At 39.4% G+C, this 20,800-nt stretch overlaps 1 protein-coding gene across 1 annotated transcript in view; it reads right to left on the bottom strand.

Annotated features, from left to right (window-relative positions):
• The window catches only part of LOC149175203 (proteasome subunit alpha type-5), a 67,295-nt gene extending 50,002 nt beyond the window's left edge, over positions 1 to 17,293 (bottom strand). Inside the window, exons 1-3 of the mRNA XM_089419544.1 lie at positions 17,134 to 17,293; positions 16,946 to 17,027; positions 16,697 to 16,777 (exon numbers count right to left, since the gene is read on the bottom strand). Of these exons, the coding sequence (XP_089275670.1) occupies positions 16,697 to 16,777; positions 16,946 to 17,027; positions 17,134 to 17,147 (177 nt within the window). The 5' untranslated portion in view covers positions 17,148 to 17,293. The remainder of the gene's footprint in view (positions 1 to 16,696; positions 16,778 to 16,945; positions 17,028 to 17,133) is intronic.
• Positions 17,294 to 20,800: the final 3,507 nt, after the last annotated feature.

Genomic DNA, 20,800 nt, shown 5'->3' with positions numbered 1-20,800 from the left:
TTAATTGGCCATTAAGATCCTAATCATAATTTTCAAAATCGTTCCAAGTTGACTCAGACTGAGTCAACTCAGCCAAATTGGTTGCTGGCTGAACTGACTCGGCCATCTGCTTGGTTCGGAAGGCCAGTTTGCTACCAAACCAGCCCTACTCTAACAAGTAGGTACTTGAACCTTACTAACATGCAAAATTCATTTTTTCTTTAAAAAGGTTTGACCAAAAACGCTGGCATGTAATTGTCATGTTAAATTCATGGCATTTTCTTCATCTTTCCTTTTTATCCTCTTACTTCAATTTTAAAATCTTGATACTCCTTTATGTTTCATTTTTATCCTTTTACTTAAATTTTTAACATTACCATTAATTGTTTCAGGATGTTTAAGGCATTTTCTTCATCTTTCTTTTTTATCCTCTTACTTCAATTTTAAAATCTTGACATTTCCTTTATATTTCATTTTTATCATTTTACTTAAATATTTAACATTACCATTAATTGTTTCAAGATGTTTGACAGTGGTCCCAATCTCATTGGGCTTCATGTGGTGAAAGTAGAATTTCATATCCCATTCAAAGTTTCAGGATGTTTGACAGTGGTCCCAACCTCATTGGGCTTCATATGGTGAAAGTAGAATTTCATATCCCATTCAAAATTTACCAGACATAACAGTTTTCAAGGTTTCAGGATTGGTAGGATTGCAACATTTTCACTGGATTCTATCACATGTGAGGGTGGGTATTGTATTGCATTTAATCAAGAGCACCAAGCCCTTTGTGTACCTTGATGTTGGTGGTATTGATTGTTGAATTCCTTTGTCATGGCCTTAGCAAAAATATACCCTTCACTCAAACAAAAATCATTCATTAGGCACGTTAAGCTTTTTATACCATATTATAAGGATTAGATTAGGTAATCTCATCAAACTGGGTGGAGGCACAGGGTGATACTAATGATGAGGATCCTGATATAAGCAATGGTGGACCATTGCTTGTCATTTATGTTCTTGCTCATTTATTCATAATGCTTTCTTTCCCAGTTTCAATAATTTTTGGAATCATTAAATATAATATTTTCATTTAAATTTAAATATTCTATGTATTTTTTAGTATACCAAGTTATTGAAATCAGATCAGTCCAAGTCCATCCGAGTTCAAGTTGACCCTCAACTGATTCCAAGTCCGAGTCCAAGTTTTAAAACATTGATCCTAATAGCCTCTATGTTTATATGAAATAAGACCATACCAATGTTAAATTCACAATATGCATATGAAAAAAACCACGGAATCTATCAAAAATCATCGTGTTCATAGCCTGTGTATGTCTATTAAATTTCCCTAACCCTAGCAAACATGCAAAATATTTCGTAGTAATTCCTTGTTGTAAATTAAATTAAAATGCAGATTATTGAATAATCTGCACAGCAGGGATTTTTAAAGTAAATAAAATCCAAAATCAGTGGAACCAAAATGAGCCAATTTCACATGCAAACACGGAAATCGCTGCCCTTCAAATCTGTTGTTCATTAATTAAATTCACAACACACAGGGCTCCCTTACTGGAAAAATGGTCCACTGAGAAAAATACAAGCTACACCAAACTATTTCTAAATTTACTGGGCACCTATATGGGTTGTACGGCCCTCAGAAAATTTCTAAAACAACCCTTTGCCTGCTGACCTGCTGCACAGCCCTCTATACAAACTCATGTGACTATCTGCTGTGCGGCTGTACAAGGGTGCAGCCATCCTGCTGTCTGTTGCACGACTGTTGCTCTGCAGTTCTACTACCCTGTGTGTGTGACTATCTGCTATACACCAGCACAGATGCTGCTCTACCTGCTGCCCTGTACAATCTGCAGACTGCTACTTGTCTGCCCAAAAATGTATCCTTTGATTTATAGATGCTGGGTTTTGCTCCTCTTGCTGCTACCTGTTTGCACTCTCCTCCCTTGAACTTTATCTCTAGATGAAAGTCCTCCACCCTTGCTGAGATCTCCTTGAATCAATGCCCTTCATGACCCAATCACTTAATGTCTTGTGTGCCTTCCTCCTTCACCTAGCCTTGCTTTTATAAGCTTGAGTTATTGACCAACTCCACAACCCTAATCTCCAATGTGATTAACACTTCAGATTAGATCTCAACTCACTTGAGATCAATGGTTGAGATTCATCTAATTCACTAATGCAAAAAACATTTGCATTTCATTAGATTGAACTCACTTTTTCTTATAAAAAGCAATTACTTTAATAAATCCTTTAATCAAAGTAATTTTGCTAGAGTTGAAGCCTTTAAATGACTTCCACATGTCTACACACTTACACCAGAACAGAAGTACCCCAATGCTAAAACATCAACACTCCCTCTAAGTGAGGAAGGTACTTCTCAACAAGCCACTTGGAACTGGCTTCCCCTTCGGTCTTGGTACAATGTCCCATATGTCATCCTTCACCATGGCATTTCTCCAAACCTCCTCATTTTCTGCCTCATCAACAGTGTTACTGATCAATGCCATCTAGTACAGAAACTTCTTCAAAGGCCTGCTCTCCCTAGATGTGCTCATCGGAGCCTCAACATAATCCTAAGCATCCCTCAATGTCTACATAAACCACCTAGGTCTCCTAATAGAACTGGAAGGAGCTAATGACTTTTCCCCACTTTGACTCACTGAACTAGAAGCCTCTAAACGTTGCTTCCCCTTTGGAGCCTCTTAATCCTCATCCTTTGTCACTGTCGGTGGCAACAATGAGACTTCCTAGATGCCAAGTCCTCCTCAAACTGCTCACAATTATCTTCCTTTGCACAAGTATGAAGATCCTATAAGATTTTGAGGTCTTTTATATCCAAAAAAATATCCCCTTCTCTCCTGAAGCCTCCAACTTAATCCTCTTCTCCATAGGCACATAGATGTATACTAGACAACCAAATATCCTCAAATGTCATATCTTTGGATGACTTCCACATGTCTACACACTTACACCAGTACGGAAGTACCTATCCATTGCTACAAACATCAACACTCCCTTTGAGTGAGGAAGGTTGTTAAAATTGGCAACTAGGGCCAAACTCCATGTGGGTCATATTATTTATGGCAGCTGATATTTTTATTGGATCCCTCTCATTGAGAGGTGTAGGATTGATCTAAAGATCATCCGATTCCGATAAGCATTTATGAAGTTATGAATTTATGAATTTATTTATGTTATGGACAAATTGTTAAGTCAACGAGCAACAAATGTAGGCTCAGAAGCCCAACAGTCATGTCTATTCAACCTCTATATTTTAGTATAAATAGAAGAGGGCTCCAAGTCATTTCTACACACACTTGGATCTCTTCCTCTCTCTACTTGTCTTTGGGTTTTAGTACGAGGAGAGATCCTAAGGAAAAGTCGGAAAAGCCAGAACTACCAGAACTACCGGAAAAGCCGGAACTGCCGAAAAAGACGGAAAAGCCGAAAAAACCGGAACTACCGGAAAAGCTGGAATTGCCGAAAAAGACAGAAAAGCCGAAAAAGCCGGAAAAGCTGGAAATGCAGGAACTGTCGGAAAAGCCGGAAACGCTGGAAAAGCCGAAAAAGCCGACACTGCCAGAACTGTCGGAAAAGCCAGAAAAGCCGAAAATGTCGAAAAAGCCGGAACTGCCGGAAAAGCCAAAACTACTGAGAACTGTCGAAATAGCCGGAGCATCTGTCTCCGAAGGAAGGCAGCATGATGTATGAGATCATGGGCAGCATAATAAGCAGCATGATGATATGAGCATGGGAAGCATAATGATGAATGAGATCATGAGCATGGGCAGCTTGATGATGAATAAGACCATGGAAGATGCAGCATGATGAACAACATGAAGATGAGAGCAGCTCAGTCATCAAGGCTCAACACATGTGACAGTACAGCAAGGTGTCACACGGTAATGTGCAGCAAATAGACGAGATGCAGCACTATGATAGGTGAACAAGTCACCTTAGAGAATCAGTTGAAGTAATATGTCTTCAACTGATCTCATGCCAATATCAAAAGTCAAAGTGATTGACTTCTATTGTAAATGTACTATCTCTCTCACTTTCTTTGTTGAACTTTGAAGAACATAAAAGAAGAATTGATCAAGGGTTTCCCCACATTGGGGTTTGTCCCTGGCTAGCGCCACATCTTGTGTCCTCTTGTCTTGGCTTGTCTTCTGCGATTTATATTTATGTTCTATCTACAGTTTACTTTATGCTGATGTGATTGCTAATGTGGAAAAGAAATTGAAATAAATTACTCTAGCATCAAACATACCTAAAATTAACAAAGGTATTTCTCAACAAGCCACTTGGAACTAGCTTTCCCTTCGGTCTTGGCACAATGTCCCATACATCATCCTTAACCATGGCATTTCTCCAAACCTCCTCGTTTGCTGCCTCATCAACGGTGTTACTAATCAATGCCATATAGTACAGAAACTTCTTCAGAGGCCTGCTCTCCCTAGATGTGCTCCTCAAAGCCTCAACGTGATCCTAAGCATCCCTCAATGTCTACATAAACCACCTAGGTCTCCTAATAGAACTGGAAGGAGCTAATGACTTTTCCCCACTTTGACTCACTGAACTAGAAGCCTCTAAACGTTGCTCCCCCTTTGGAGCCTCCTAATCCTCATTCTTTGTCATTGTTGGTGGCAATAATGAGACTTCCTAGATGCCGAGTCCTCCTCAAACTGCTCACAATTATCTTCCTTTGCACCAGCATGAAGATCTTATAAGATTTTGAGGTCTTTTTATATCCAACAAATATCCCCTTCTCTCTCGAAGGCCCCAACTTCATCCTCTTCTCCATAGGCACATAGATGTATACTAGATAACCAAAGATCCTCAAATGTCCTATCTTTGGCTTCACCCTTGTGAATGCTTCCTCAAGATTCATGTCCCCCATTATCCTATGAAGACTCATGTTCTGTTGAAAATGTAGCGAGCAAGATCTTCCAACTTATGCCTTAGCTAGTGAAGACCTTGAATTGTACTTCTCCCAGTATGAGTGCGAGCTCATGGGTTAGACTTCAATTAGGATGAGTTATTTCTAGTTTATTGGAATAATCATCAAGGTAGCATGCGTAGAGTTGGAATTTTAGTCAAGTTGTACTCTTCATTAATTTGACTACAATACGAGGTGGCAATTAGCAGTTCAATTAGAGCGAGTTAGTCTTCAGTCTTTACTGAAGGAAGAGCGAGTTAGATCTACAGTATTGATTGGAGAGAGCACGAGTTAACTTGTGAATCATAACTCGAGTTATAAAGTTGGAATTGGGCCTCCTTGCATGTTTGCATTGGGCCTATAAAGAGAGGACAAAGGCATAAGTAGATTACATTGTTTTGTGCACGAAGGATTGTGACAAGACAAAGCTCAGGAGTTTGTGAGAGAGCCTTGAATGTGGAGTGCAAGAATTGTGTCCTAGATAATAGGAGCCACAAGTGCGCTAGAATTTAGGAGAATTGGTTGTGTGTAGGTTGTGTGGAGCTGGGATCCTAAAAAATAGGAGCTCAAGTGCGCTAAGAAATAGGCCCAGAAGTGCGCTAGGAAATAAGAGATCAGTGCAAGGAATAGGGAGGCCAAGTGTGCAAGGAAGGAGGAGCAAAATTGAAGCAAGAGAGCATGGTTTATAGAGCAAGTCAAGAAGGCAACAGAGGTTCAATTGTGTGTAGGGACCGAGATCAAGTAGTGATCAAGGAAGGCCAAGATCAATTGATTTAGTTGAGGTTTGTGTGAGAATAAAAACGCTTTCTCGAGAGAGACAGATTGCTTTGTAATAGATTCAATTGTTCCAAGACAATCAATAAAATAGCCACATCAAGCAAGCAAGTTTTCCTTGTTGGGTTCCTAAGAAAAGTGTGTCAATTTGTGTGTGTTGTGTTTTTATCTCTGTGTTTTTATTCTGTTGTATATGAATTGTTAAGAAAATTTGTATCTTGGTGAAAGTAAACTGAAACTAGTTTCAGTTTTCAATTATTCATCTAAGTAGTTGCAGAGTTTCATGGAAATTTAACCTGGTATCATAGCAAAGATCAATATAAAGACCAGCACCAGATTGACCAGTTAGAGTAGTGAAGAGAGCAAAGCAATTCTTTGGATAACAATATGGTGTTCCAAGGACTCAGGTCAAATCATAGTTTAGAGGGAGCCTCGCATTTTTGTGCATGGAAGGAGCGAATATCAATGTTGTTGGAAGATAGTGGGGTGCTAGAATTTGTGAAGAATCAAATAGTGCCACTTATAGATGCCCAACAGTTGGCCCAGCATAACAAGAATGACACCAAGGCGAGGAGGATCATTCTTGAGGGGATCAAAGACCATATTATCCCTCATCTCCATGAGAGGACAATAACATATGAGATGTTTAAAGTTATCTTAGATCTGTATCAAGGTTCCAGTGATGCTAGGAAGCTTGCTCTCAAGGAGAAGATAAGAAGTATCCAGATGAGCAAAGGAGAGTCCATCATCACATATCTTTCAAAGTTCACTCAGGTTCGGTGTGGCCTTGACAATAGCAGAAAAAGCCCTTGTGAGTCTTGCGCTTTTGGGACTCCATAAGTCTTGGTGTAGTTTCCAAGATGCAGTAAGCAACAGAGAGAATATCCCCAGATGAGAAAGGTTATGGAGTGATTGTGTTCAAGAAGAGATCTAGAGAAGCAAGAGAGCAAGTAGAGAACCTCCAACAAAGGACAAGGAGAACTTTGCCCCGGCAGGCAAATGTAACAGAGCCAAGGGCAAGAAGGGCCAAGGAGAGGTCGAGTCCAGTCAGAAGGGTGAGAAGAAGAAGGATTTGAGCAAGATCAAGTGCTTCCATTGCCATGAGTTTAGGCACTATACCACTAAGTGCCCTAATCGGAAGGAGGACTCCAGTGAGGATCATGTAGCTACATCAACGAAGGTAGATGCGTTTTCTACCTAGTCCGCGTTTTCTACCCAGTTCAAGAAAGATTTCTCATTGATAGCTTGCATGGCAAGCTCAGCAAACAACAATGTATGGTATATTGATTCAAGAGCATCCTTCCAGCCACTTGAAGGAGAAGGACTTGCAGTGTCAGATTGAACTAGGAGATGATGCCCTATATGCAACTAGAGGAATTAGTGCTGTCAATTTTCAGAGGGAGTCAAGTAATCCTCTTCATCTCAGAGATGTCCTCTATGTTCCAAGCTTGAAGCAGAATCTTGTTTTGGTAGCCACCCTTGAGGACAAGGGCTATGATGTCATTTTCAACAGAGGTAACGCTTACCTCCAACACTTTGCTTCTAGATGTAAGAAGCAATTAGGTGTGAGGATGAAGAATCTCTACAAGTTCTAGGTAGAGACATGCGCAGCCTTGAGCAACAAGGCAGGAAATGCACAAAGTAGAGAAGCAATGGTTGAAGAGAGCAGAGCTCTGAGATAACGCTTACCTCCAACACTTTGCTTCTAGATGTAAGAAGTAATTAGGTGTGAGGATGAAGAATCTCTACAAGTACCGGGTAGAGACATGCGGAGCCTTGAGCAACAAGGCAGGAAGTGCACAAAGTAGAGAAGCGATGGTTGAAGAGAGCAGAGCTCTGAGAGAGTCCCTAGAGCAAGAGCAAGTTAGAGTACATGGGAAGAAGCTACCCAAGATGGAGCCTCAACCAATATTTTAGTTTGAGTCTATGCTAGTTGGCAATTGGGCCTATTACCCACCATTTTGTGGGTGATATCACTAGGAGAATTTTTTTTCTCCAAGATGGTCCTCAGTCGACAGCGACCAGCTATCTCATTGTGCCATTTCTCCACCACCTAAGCTAGCCATGTGGTCCCTTGCCCATCTACCATGATCGTATGTTTGAAGGTGGGCCTCGAGAACCTAAAGGTATGCTTTGTCATTTGGAAATTGAGTATTGTAGTTTGCTTATCATGGACACTTTTGGGCATGGATTAATAGGGGAATTCATCGAAAAGAATGGGCTAGGTTTGTGCTCTAGTCCCCTAGACCCCTTTTAGGTATTAACCTTCGATTCTAGTCTCGTGGGATCTCTTTTACTGACCATTTGGCTCTAGGGATGGTATTTCTTGGAAACCCTGATTTTGGTTGCATGGTTCCGCTCCCTTATGCGCTTATATTACCCTCTTTCCATTCATTATCACCCCATTCATCATTTTTCCCACCTGGGTCCACATTCCTCCATTGGGTCCACATAGGGTTAGCTTGCCCACACCTTAGGTCATCACCTAGAATGAAGCCCAAAGGTTGATGCAGCTGAAAAGAAAGTTAAAAGCATATATGGCCACAATCAACAGGAAAATGTACCACAAGATGCAAAAGATGGTCGGGACAAATACATTTAGCACGTGGGCAAAAGCCAATACATGAGCTCTACCCCATCATCATGGCCATCACCCTGGTTCCTACAGGTTCTATGAGCCTTCTTCATCATATAGGAACCCATGATTGTCCCAACCCCTGGTGGGCAATGAACCGCCCCACCTTAAAAGGGGGATTTCACTGCTATATCTTATACATCATGCTCTAACCCCTTGAGCCTCGAGTAGTTAGTCAAAGAAAATCATAAAAGGTCAAAAGGCATATAAAGAAGGGTGGAAAAATCAAGGTCGAGGCACCTCATGTACCACGATTGCTCCCTCCTATACATTATAAACCCAAGTGTGGGCTTCCCTCTTATTAGCTACCCTTGTACCCCAGCATGTGACCCAGGGCTACCCCTTCTCATCCCATACTTCATTCACCCATCTGTCACATGCCACCACCTTTTGAAGGATGTACCTTGAACATATTATCCCGTTTAGAAGTAGAAACCACCTAATTGTCATATATGTTGGACTAGGATTTTTGTTGTTCTAGGGATAATTGTTGCATGCATTTATTGCTTAAAATTGTGGAATTTGTCTCTATTATAGCATCTCTCAATGTATGGGCCATGTAATAGGAGCAAAATCTCCTAGGGATAATTCTATCAACGAATTCGACCTTGACAATCCATTCCTCTTGCACATCAAAGTATAAAAGCTGCAAGGTTGCTTCTTCTTGACCTAGAAGGCAAACGAAGTGATCTTGAGGCCTCCTTGACTAGGAACCAAGAAATCCTACTCATACTCAACATAGACTCCATTCTCCCAAAGATTAAGGCACTGATCTACCAAGGGTGGTCACTAAAACTCATATTCTCTCACATCCTTCCAGGACTAGCCACATTGGGGTACCTAGGGCATCAATTTCCCAACAAGCTAGCCATCAAAAGAATTTGATCTCCTAGGGTCTCCTGCGTTGACCATTCCCCTAGCTCTCCTCCAATTTTGAAGACATTCTAACAATGGAGTTGGGAAGAAAGCCAAGCCCTAGCTCCAGGGTCAAAACTTGCCCTGCCATCCCCAAGACTAGTACCTCATAGGTCAAAACAACATCTTTGAGTGAAAATACTTTCTTTGATCCTTTCCCCACCTTCTTTAGGGTAAGAATATCATTGGTTGCTACCTACTTTCCCCATACCCTAGACCGGGTCCACTTGGCCCCGTATGGTCCAGCTCCTTTAAAAAATCATTCTTCAAGAACCATCCAGGATACCAATTCTAACAAGGATTTTAGGGATTGGGGAACTCCTTCACAAGTCTTATCCCAAAAACCTAACCCTCAAAATCCTCTCTTCCTTTCCCTAGAATACATAGTACCTTGCTTAGAAAGCAAGCAAGCTCCATCCTTCAAACTTTTCTGGGAAAGGGTTTGTTTGGGTCACTCATATCCATTGACTTATCATTCATTAGTGACTCCATACATATCGGTTCTCCTCCCATCGGTGAAAGTCAATAAATATAAGGGAGCTTTAGGTGAGGTGACAGTGGACTAACTCTCCATTTGTTGCCCTTGGCCTAGCATTTGCCCTTTAGGGATCCCCCTGAGGTCCCCTGCTAGTTTGAGCGGTAACAGGGCCAACCAGCAGGATGATGAGAAGCATAGCCTAGGGCGATTGGAGGCAGCCACTCAGTCAATGACTCCCAGTACAGGGAGAGTTCCAAACAAGTGGACAAAGGAGTTGTTTGGGGGTAATCAAAAGAGAGTTGGGTTTCCCAGTACCACCTTTAGTTAGAGAAAGCAGCCAAAGAGCTACACAGGGTACATGGCACTTATGACTAAGGTGACAGACTCGCAAAGCATGGTTGGAAACAACAGGTCTTCAAATTAGATTCTACAGCAGGAAGCAAAGAACTCTTCTAGTTCAAAGGGAGCAGTTGCAGCAGCAAATAATGTGGTAGTGTTGAAAACAGATCCAGGTGGACGAGGTTCTTCCAAGAGTACCTTCCTCACTAAGAGGGGAGTGTTGAAAATGTAGCGAGCAAGGTCTTCTGGCTTGTGCCTTAGCCAGTGAATACCTTGTATTGCCCTTCTCCCAATATGAGTTAGACTTCAGTTAGATGAGTTATTTTCAGTTTACTGGAAAAATCATCGAGTTAGCATACGTAGAGTAGGAGCTTCAGTTAAGTGGGAGTCTTCATCAGTTTGACTACAAAACGAGGTGGCAGTTAGCAGTTCAGTTAAAGCTAGTCTTCAGTCTTGTCTTGACTGAAGGAAGAGCGAGTTAGATCTCCAGCGTTGATTAGAGAGAACACGAGTTAACTTGTCAATCAAAACTTAAGTTCTAAATTTGGAACTAGGCCTCCTTGCATTTTCAAATTGGGCCTATAAAGAGAGGACGAAGGCATAAGTAAATTACATTGTTTTGTGCACAAAGGATTGTGACAAGACATGGCTCACAACTTTGTGAGAGAGCCTTTATTGTGGAGTAGAGGAATTGTGTCCTAAAGAATAGGAGGCACAAGTGCGCGAGAATTTAGGAGAATTGTTTGTGCACAAATTGTGTGGAGCTAGGGTCCTAAAAAATAGGACCTCAAGTGCGTTAAGAAATAGGGCCAGAAGTGCTCTAGGAAATAGGAGATCAGCGCAAGGAATAAGGAGGCCAAGTTGCAAGGAAGGAGAAGCAAAATTGAAGCAAGACAACAGGGTTTATAGAGCAAGTCAAGGAGGCAGCAGAGGATCAATTGTGTGCAAGAACCGAGATCAAGTAATGATCAAGGGAGACCGAGATCAATTGTATTAGCTGAGGTTTGTATGAGAAGCAAAACTCTTTCTCAAGAGACACAAATTACTTTGTAATATATTCAATTACTCCAAGATGATCAATAAAATAACCACATCAAGCAAGCAAGTTTTCCCTATTGGGTTCCTAAGAAAAGTGTGTCAATTTGTGTGTGATGTATTTTTATCTCTGTGTTTTTATTCCGCTACATATGAATTGTTAAGACACTCTGTATCTTGGTGAAAGCAAACTAGTTTCAATTTTCAGTTATTCATCTAAGTAGTTGCAGAGTTTAGTGGAAATTTAACATGTTCTACAGATATATGTTCATGTTCCATGTGTTTGCTCAAAGGAACATAGGCAAATCCAGGTGATGTATCATAGCCTTGGCAAAACCAATGGTAGACCAGTTCTTTCTCTTCGCAACCCCATTCTACTAAGGTTGTACAAGATTGTCAACTCCCTCTTAATCCCTACTTCCTTGCAAAAATCCTTGATGTCAATTGAGGTGTACTCTCCCCCATTTTTCAACCTCATGACCTCGATCCTCCTCTCTTTTCAGTTCTCCATCTAGGCCTTGAACTTTATAAACCAACTGAAGACCTCATCCTTGATCTTCATAAAGAAGATCCAGGTTGATCCAGGTTTTCTTAGAATAGTCATCAATATATGTCACATAATATAGTACTCCCTATATTGATGCCACTAACATCACTCCACACACATCTGAATGTATAAGATAAGCCCCTTGAACCAGCTCTCGCTGCTTTGAAAAGTAACTTTAGCATTCGTGCCAAGTGCACACCCTATGCACACACCCTACTACTCAATACTAAAATATGGGAGACTAGTGACAAATTTCCTCGAAATTGGCAATGCCTTATAGTGCAAGTGTCCCATCCTCTTGTGCCATAGCTCACACAGGTTGTCATTGTCATGTACCAAGGCCTGAACAGGATAAAATTCTCTATCCTCCATCATTGAGACTAAGACCAAGTTCTTCTTCAATCCTGGTACATCCAACACGTCCTCAACTTCCAACGATCCTCCTAACTCGAGTTGGGATAGGATACTTCCCTCTCCCTTCCAAGCTCACCAAGCTCCACATGAATCCCCAAGTCTTTCTTCATTCGATTGCTAAATAGCCCATGTGTTATTGTCATATGGCGAGATGAACCATTGTCCAAGTACCATGCACTCTTGGTGATGGTGTTGGTACTTGGTAGAAACTTTGAAGATTGATGGAGAAGCCCTTCTCAAACTTCACTACAAGCTCATCTAGCTGAAGTTCTATTGATGTTGTTGTCTACTGCAACTTCCCCTTCTTCTTCTCCTAACACTGTGACGCATAATGCCCAATCTTGCAACAAATAAAACACATGAGCTTACTCAAGGCTTTCTTCTTCCCCAACTAAGAGGTTTCCCCCTCACCGTTACCCTTCAAACCCTTCCCTCCGCTCTTCTTGGCTTGACTGACTAAGGCTAGGTTCTCCTATCCATCTCCTTGCATGTTGGCTTTAGATTCCTCTAGAGCCTCTTCCTACATGAAATCATCCTAAGGCCTCTCCTAATTGGGAAGGTGCTCCTGAGCACAAATGCCCTTGACAAATGTTTCCATGACTCGACGAAACCATTTAGTGCCACATTTACGAGTTCTATGTCATCTACTTTCTCCCCAATCATTGCAAGTTGATCACATATCTATGTAATCTTCATGAGGTAGCTAGTAATATTATCGGATCTTAACATTTGCACAAATTTGAGCTTTTGTTCTTCAAGATCATCTTCATGTTCATGTTGTCAGTCCGAAACACATCCACTAAAGCCTTGAACATCTTCCTGGCCGACTTCTTCTCTGCCAAGAGAGGGATCAAATCATCCTTCACAGCATCCATAATAACCACCTGAGCCTTGATGTCCTTCTTCTTGTGAGTTACTAACTGCACTAGGCCTGTCGCTGAGGGAATTACCTTATCCACAATTTCCCAAAGGTCATTTTCCTTCAATAGCATGGCAACCCTAGCCTTCCAAAACAAGCAATTTGAAGCCCCATCCAACTTGTCTTCAAACCCAAGACTTGTTGCTACCATTTCTAGGTTTGATCAAAAACTATAATGTGCTAATTCCTTCTAACACCCACAAGAATCTCACCACCGTTGGTTTATAGATCTACTAAGATCTTCTTGCGAATCTGACGGATCTGCTACAAATTGTTTTGGATCTATGTTTTGTTCCTTTAAAACACCCACAAAAAGTTTTTACCATTGCCAAACTGCTTGAATGGTACGACCACCCTCTCTCCCTCTGAAGTATGTGGCCTCCACCAATCTCATTGTTGGTTGATATACTATGCAAACTTTGAAATTGGCCTCCCTCTCAGAGCGTGAGCTCTGATACCATGTTAAATTTCATTAACCCCAACAAGAAAGCAAAATATTTCTTAATAATTCCTTACTGTAAATTAAATTTAACTACAGATTACTGAATAAATTGCACAATTAAGATTTTAATAGTAAATAAAATCAAAATTCAGCAGAAACAAAATGAGCCAGTTTTACACATGCACATAGAAATTTCTACCATTCAAATACGTTGTTCATTAATTAAATTCACAACATACAAGGGCCCCCCCATTAGGAAAATGGCCCAATAAGAAAAATATAAGCTACAGCAAACTATTTATGAATTTACTAAGCACCTATCTGGCCCTCAAAAAATTTCTAGAACAAGCTTGTGCTTGATAACATGTTGTACAACCCTCTATACAAATTCACGCCACTACCTACTATGTGGCCGTGTTATTGTCTGTTGTATGATCGCATGCCTATACAATCATGTTGTACAGTTGTTGCTCTGCAATTCCATCACCATGTACATTGCACAACTATCAATTTTACACTTGCGTGGATGCTACCATGCTGACTACCTTGTACGGTCTGCAAGCTGCTACTTGGCTACCCAAAAATCTATACTTTGAGTTCTGGCTGTTGGATTTACCTCCTCTTGTTGTCACCTATTTGCACTCTCCTCCCTTGGACTATATCTTTGGATGAAAGTCCTTCACCCTTGTTGAGATCTCCTTGAATCATTGTTCTTCGTAACCCAATCACTTAATGTCTCGTGTGTGTCTTCCTCCTTCACCTAGCCTTGCTTTTATAAGCTTGAGTTATTGACCGAATCCAAAGAATTTAAACTGCAAAAAATAAAATAGGAGAAACAATGATATTGAACCTACGGGATGTAAACCCTTACACTGATAATCCAAAAAAGCGAGCATTGCTCATGGGCATCTTCGAGGGGGCAACCTCCAAATGATCAGAGCTTGACTATAATGTAAATGCATGGTAGAACACTAGATAGCCTTCTACCTCTATAAATCGTTTCACACAAGCAAAACCCCTACTACCTGTGATCCTGTCATTAATGAGTACCAACCACCTAAAAGGTCTTATTTAATAAAGACGGCCCCTTACAATGAGTAAGCACACATCAATTACCTAATAGACCTCCTTCAAAGAAGATTGCCTCATACATTAATTGACTAACCCCTAAGTACCCAAAGGAAGGGAGGCTAGGGTAGAGCTCTAACCAACCTTATATGAATATATAGGTGAAAAGCTCGACACACACAACTTTAACTTTTCAATGTGTGGAAGTGTGAGATTCTATTGTCTACGTTTTTAACCCTTAAATTCTCTCCTTAGTTGTCAACTCTAAAAATCTTGAGTATAAACCAGTACTCTGTTCCCAACAATTTACTTTTAGCATACATCTATAAAGAGTATAAATCACAGTTAACAGGTCTTTTTACCTGGTCACTACACAAAAGGAAAAAGAGGCAACTACCAAACTCTAAACAAAATTTTACTGTAATTTTGAATAATCAATGTCTCCAAAAAAAGGGTTTAATCGACAATTAAAATCCTAACAGCCTCTAATGCTTATATGGAATATGAGCAAAACAATGTTAAATTCATGTTATGCACGTGAAAGAAAACCTGTGGAAGTAGTCAAAACTTAAAAGTCATCTTGTTCATAGCTTGCAGCAGACCTGTAAGTTTTCATAGTGGATACTTTGATGATACAAAAATTATTGGATTAATGTAAACCGGGGTTCCAATGGTTAATAAGACTAATCTCCCAAGGAGCACTCTTTTCTCACTCACGAGTGTAAGTGATATTATATAAAGTTGTAAAAAAAGAACGAAGCACTAAGTGTGGCCTCAAATGGAAAACTATACAAGTAGAGCCTACACTGTCCAGCCAAGACACTGTAAAATTGGAAATATGGTATTATTTTACAACACTACGCTAATCTCGTTTTCAGAGGCTTAGTTATTGGTCTCGATTTCTCATTTTGATTGAAGGTACGCGCTTCCAATCATATACTTGAACCAAAAAGCTGGAAAGTCCAGAAAAAGCAAAAACATTCAAGTAGAATACTTTTAAACGATTTCTCATTTTAATTGAAGGTTCGCGCTTCCAATAATATACTAGAACCAAAAAGCTGGAAAGTCCAGAAAAAGCAAAATTGTTCAAGTAGAATACTTTAAAACTAGATAATATGTGTGCTAACTGTTGCAATTTTATACTTAATATAAATAACATAAGCCCATCATATCTTTATGCAATCGAAGTAGTCACTGCATTCTTGGCCAATCAAATGACATTTGGCCATAAATTGCGTGGGTGGGCATGAGTGATGAGATTATTAACTGTGCAATCAGCTGCAAAATAAAGAATGTGTGTAATAACAAAGCTCGGGCATAAGTGTGCTGTCTCACTAGCACAATTAGCACAACCGGTTGAGGATGGGCCTCGTCAGCAACGCGACCCGGGATAACAAAGCTCGGGCATAAGTGTCATGTCTCACTAGCACAACCGGTTGAGGATAGGCCTCGTCAGCAAGTGTCATGTCTCACTAGCACAACCGGTTGAGGATAGGCCTCGTCAGCAAGGCGACCCAGACCCAGGATGGGGTGGTGTGCCCTATGCTAGGGAGGAGACATGCTAAAAAAATTCAGTTAGCTAAGGGCTGGTGTGCCTAGGCTGGGTGGTGTGCCTAGGCCGGGTGAGGGCTGGTGTGCCCCGGCCAGGTGCGATCACAGGTGACTTTGACGGCTATCCCCGGGTGACTTTGATTGCTATCCCCGGGTGATTTTTAACAACTTAGATGCCCCTGGGTAGGGATCCTATCCTCAAGCCTAAAAGATCACAGACAACTTGACAAACAAAACAAAACAAAAAAACTTAGGCATAAAGACATGTACATGGTTCACATTAGATGCAGTAGCCTGGGTGGCGGCTGGCTTTTCTTCACGGCAGACAAAAGCGAACTAGTAGGCTTTTGGCATTTTACCATTCCCGTATTGGGGGATGTGATTTGGGAAATGCACCAAGTCAATGGGATACTATGAACAAACAGAAAAGCAAGCAGGTGATCTGCAACAGCAAAAAATTAAATTAGTAAGAATTAGTAAGTGACCTGTACGATCCTCTTCGGTCTTCCAGAGTTTGGGTTCTCCCTAGGGTTGGGGTTTTAGGATTTAGAGTTATATCAAATTCATTTTGTGGATCTAGCGTTGCAACTGAAACAGAAGGCATGGAATGCAGACAAATGGATTAAATAAAGAATCAAACCAGCAAAGGCGATGTGATACGCTTCTCCACTGCCAATATGATTCCCCGCTTTGTTTTCAACCCCACTGCAGTAGAACCAAGCTGCAAATAAAATAAAAATATATATAAGTTAACCGCTTGAAAAGCAGTAGAACCAGGCTGCAAATAAAATAAATAAATATATATATATATATATATATATATAAAAGTTAACCGCTTGAAAAGCAGCAGAATAGATGGGTATTCAATGAACAGAGAAATACACTGAACCTTGATTGCTTCCATGGCGTATTCGACTTGGAAGAGCCGCCCCTCGGGAGAAAAGGTGTTGACTCCTCTGTCATACTCGCTCCTGAAACCCCGAAATTGATCAAAACTTCAAAAAGAAACTGAAAAAGCAGCTTCGAACTGTGAAATGTTGCAAATGAGGGTTCATGATGAAATCAAGAAGAACCAACCTGGTGAGAAACATGATGATGAATTGTTGTACAGAAATCTGTAGTTGCAGGGCCTTTCGTTGTTGCGCTAAGCTAAGAAGGAAAGCCCAAAACACTCAAATGACAGAAAATATATTGGAGTGTGCGCGAAGGAAAGTTGTTATAGCACTTTTGTATCAAGTTAATGACCTCTTCGACACCCTTGCCCTTTACATTTTTTTTAATTGTGTTTTTAACTGCGTTAAAATAAATTTTTAATCGGGTAAATGCTTTATTAAAAATTATAGTTTTTTTAAGTGCAAATTTCTATGATTCATAATGTTTATAAAAAAATATTTGAATTAATTATATAGATAGTCTTTTAAATGTATTTGGAACCACATGGTTCTAAAGCGTCCATCATACTAGAAAATTATCTATGTGATTCATCCCAAAAAGCTTTTTATAATTTTATTTTATTGTTGAGAATTTTGATTATTGAATTTTATTTCTAAATATTTTAATTTATTTTAAAATGATTTTTACTGAAAATATTTCATTAATAATGGTTATAGTAAATTCCAGGGTCGTAAAGCTTTTTTTAATGCGGAAAGATGTCTTAAGAAGAGGATTGATCTCAAGGATCGATCTTTCGGGGTTCATCTTCTTTTTATTCAAGGGACCACGGATAAAATCGCGAGGATCCTGAAAAAGCATAATATTCCTTCTTCTTTTAAACTCTTTCGCACTATTCGAAATTCTATTCGTTTGGCCAAGGCCCCTATTAACCCTAAGGATGGGAAGGGTGTTTATATGATTCCTTGTTCATGTGAGACTCCTTATATTGGTGAAACTAGTCGGTCAATAAATCAAAGGATTTGTGAGCATGTTGTAGACATAAAGCATGGAAGGTCTCGCTCCTCCGCATTGGCTGAACATGTGGAAAAAACCAATCATCACATTTGCATAGAAGAGGCAAAGGTCATCGCTAGGATTGACCACTTTCATCATCGGAAATTCAGAGAGGCCTTAGAGATCGAACAAATGCCCATCAATCTGAACAGAGACGATGGTTGGAGTATTAGCAGGTGTTGGATTCCTACTCTTTCTTCCTAGATTTTTCTTGTTTTCTTGGTTAACTTCCTAATCTTTTTTTTTCAATAATAATAAAGTTAAAAGTAGTTAATTATTTAATTAATTAATTAATTAAATCAAATAATTATTATTATCTCAAATTTCTTATTGAAATTGATATTACTTAATATTAAAATAAAATTATTTTATTGATTCTATTTATTTCTTAATTCAAAAATAATATTAGTTATTAATTTAAAATTCTGATTAAAAATTAGTTATTTAATTAATTAATTAATTATTAGTATTACAGTTTTTGTATCTAAAAATTCTTTTTTTTTCTTTTTTCTTTTTTCTTTTCTTTTCTTTTTTCTTTTTTTCTTTTTTTCTTTTTCTTTTTCTTTTCTTTTTTCTTTTTTCTTTTTTTTCCGAAGGTGGCAAAACCTATCAAACTCAGGTGTCAAACCAACAGTGAGGACAACCATCTCTGGCTGCTATCCGCGAATGTTGTTGTTGTTGTTGTTGTTGTTGTTGTTGTTGTTGTTGTTTTTTTTTTTTTTTTTTTTTTTTTTTTTTTTTTTTTTTTTTTTTTTTCGAAGGTGGCAAAACCTATCAAACTCAGGTGTCTGCTATCCGCGAATGTCGGTTTGACTCATCACCGTTATCAAGGAAAACCACGCCACCTGTAATAACCCGTTGGTGGTCCGTAAGGGAGCAGGCTTTCACTCCTGCCAGATGCCTCTGGGTCTTGGGCCGTTAACCTGTTTCCTTACGTCCGAGGAAGACGAGCTCTTAGCCAAGCAGAAGCAGTTTTACGGCATACTCCAGGCCGAATTGTATCTAAAAATTCTTACCGATATTTTGTAATATAATTTAATAATACTAATATTATTTAATATTAAATGAAATTATTTTATTTATTTCTTAATTCAAAAATAATATTAATTATTAAATTAAAATTCTTTTTAGTTCTGGGTCAAAGGCTTAATTTGTTATTTCAATTTTTTAGTCAAACTAGCTGTTATTTCTAATGGCTAGTTAGCTGCTCTCACCATCTATTTATTCCATTTCCTAGATCTAATTCCTCATCTTGTCCTGAAGATGAACCACACTGGTCGGTATGAAACGCGTCGACCGGATTTTATTTTATGTGAATTTTCACTGAAAACGTTGTTACAAATAATTTTTACCATTGAATTCTTAAAAAAATAGAAGGTAGGAATTTACACCATAAACTTGATGGCACAGTGTGACATTCACTAACACTATATTCACGGGTACAAGTCACGGTTTCTTATGAGTTTTCTTCAACTGGCAAACCTTAGGTCGATTCTATGTATTGTTTTTATTTTGTGGATTGTGCAATCCGAGCTCCAAAAGCAGATGTTCCAGAATCTAATGATCGTGGTCAAGCTTATAATTCTTACCTTAATTATTTAGATCCAAGTTCTGCCTCTCATTCGGGTCATTTCGATTTCTTCCCCTCAAAACCTGAGTTAGATTAAGGGAAGCAAATAGTCTCCTTGTTCAAAGGTAAGGTATGTAAGAGCAGTGAGAAAGGGAAGGTTGAGTAAGCATTTCTGAGGTTTGGTGGGGGACTTTTAGTTGCTCAATTAACCATAATTTTAACTCGTCGAAAAAATCATCCTCACCATAAATGGGGTGATTTGAGTGCCCGTTATACAACATCATTTTTTCATATGGCAAGTAATTCTAATATCTTTACATTACCCAATACCAACTTCTTCCAATGGCTTTGTGATTTTGTGAATTTGTAGATTCCTATGTTACCCACTACTTTAGTGTGTGGCTTGTAGTGAGCGAAGTATCCTAGCTTCACTCAGTGCTTATTTAAGAAATATTTGCTAGTGAGTGATTTAGGACAAGTCCAAATACTAGACCAAAGCAATTATGGATATTGAACCTCCTTCAGAGTGTGTGTGTGTGTGTGTGTGGTGATTTTTGTGCCTCCTTTAATGATTACACTACTCAGCATGCTAACTTGACATGGATCCATTCTCTTAATATCTAAGAAGTGAATTTTGGTCCCTGTCATATCTTGGATTTTCTAGTAAGTCATTGTGAGGTCAATCTCTAATTCAAGTATTGATTATAGTAGACTTTGATGAATGTAAATCACATCCTTGTGAGCTAGTCTTTTCTATCCAAAATGAAACCCGTCTAAAGGAATACACCACTTGCACGGTGTACAATTGATCTTTATAATTTGAGTGGAGGGAGATGGGGGATCGAGCTAAGGTTTATGCAAGTTGGTAAACGACAGCAACATGATTCAATCTAAGTTGAGGAGGTTGGGATGTGAGGAGGAGGTCATGGATTTTGTTTTAGGATCTCTTGGAAGACCATTGGATCTGATCTAGTCTAGTAATCATCTCATCCAAAGCCTTGTCAAAACCACGATGTACCCACCACCTAGGATTGAATTCACTAAAAGAGGAGACAATGGTCATTATCAAAGATATAGAAAAAACATTATATGACAAAAACAATTGGGATGGTGCATTTTCATGAGTGGAAGTGATGAGACAAGTAATCATTCCCGAGGTCTATAAATGTAAGGACATCTTTCTACTTGAGTTGTACAGTTAGTTAGATTCAATAGATTCAAAGGCTT

The sequence above is a fragment of the Pinus tabuliformis genome, chromosome 4_1 (genome assembly GCF_031772625.1).
Source record: "Pinus tabuliformis cultivar Carrire ecotype Pingquan chromosome 4_1, CPIR1, whole genome shotgun sequence".
NCBI classification, from domain to species: domain Eukaryota; kingdom Viridiplantae; phylum Streptophyta; class Pinopsida; order Pinales; family Pinaceae; genus Pinus; species Pinus tabuliformis.
The sequence above is the reverse complement of the archived record's forward strand: the minus strand, read 5'-3'. Positions and strand labels throughout refer to the sequence as shown.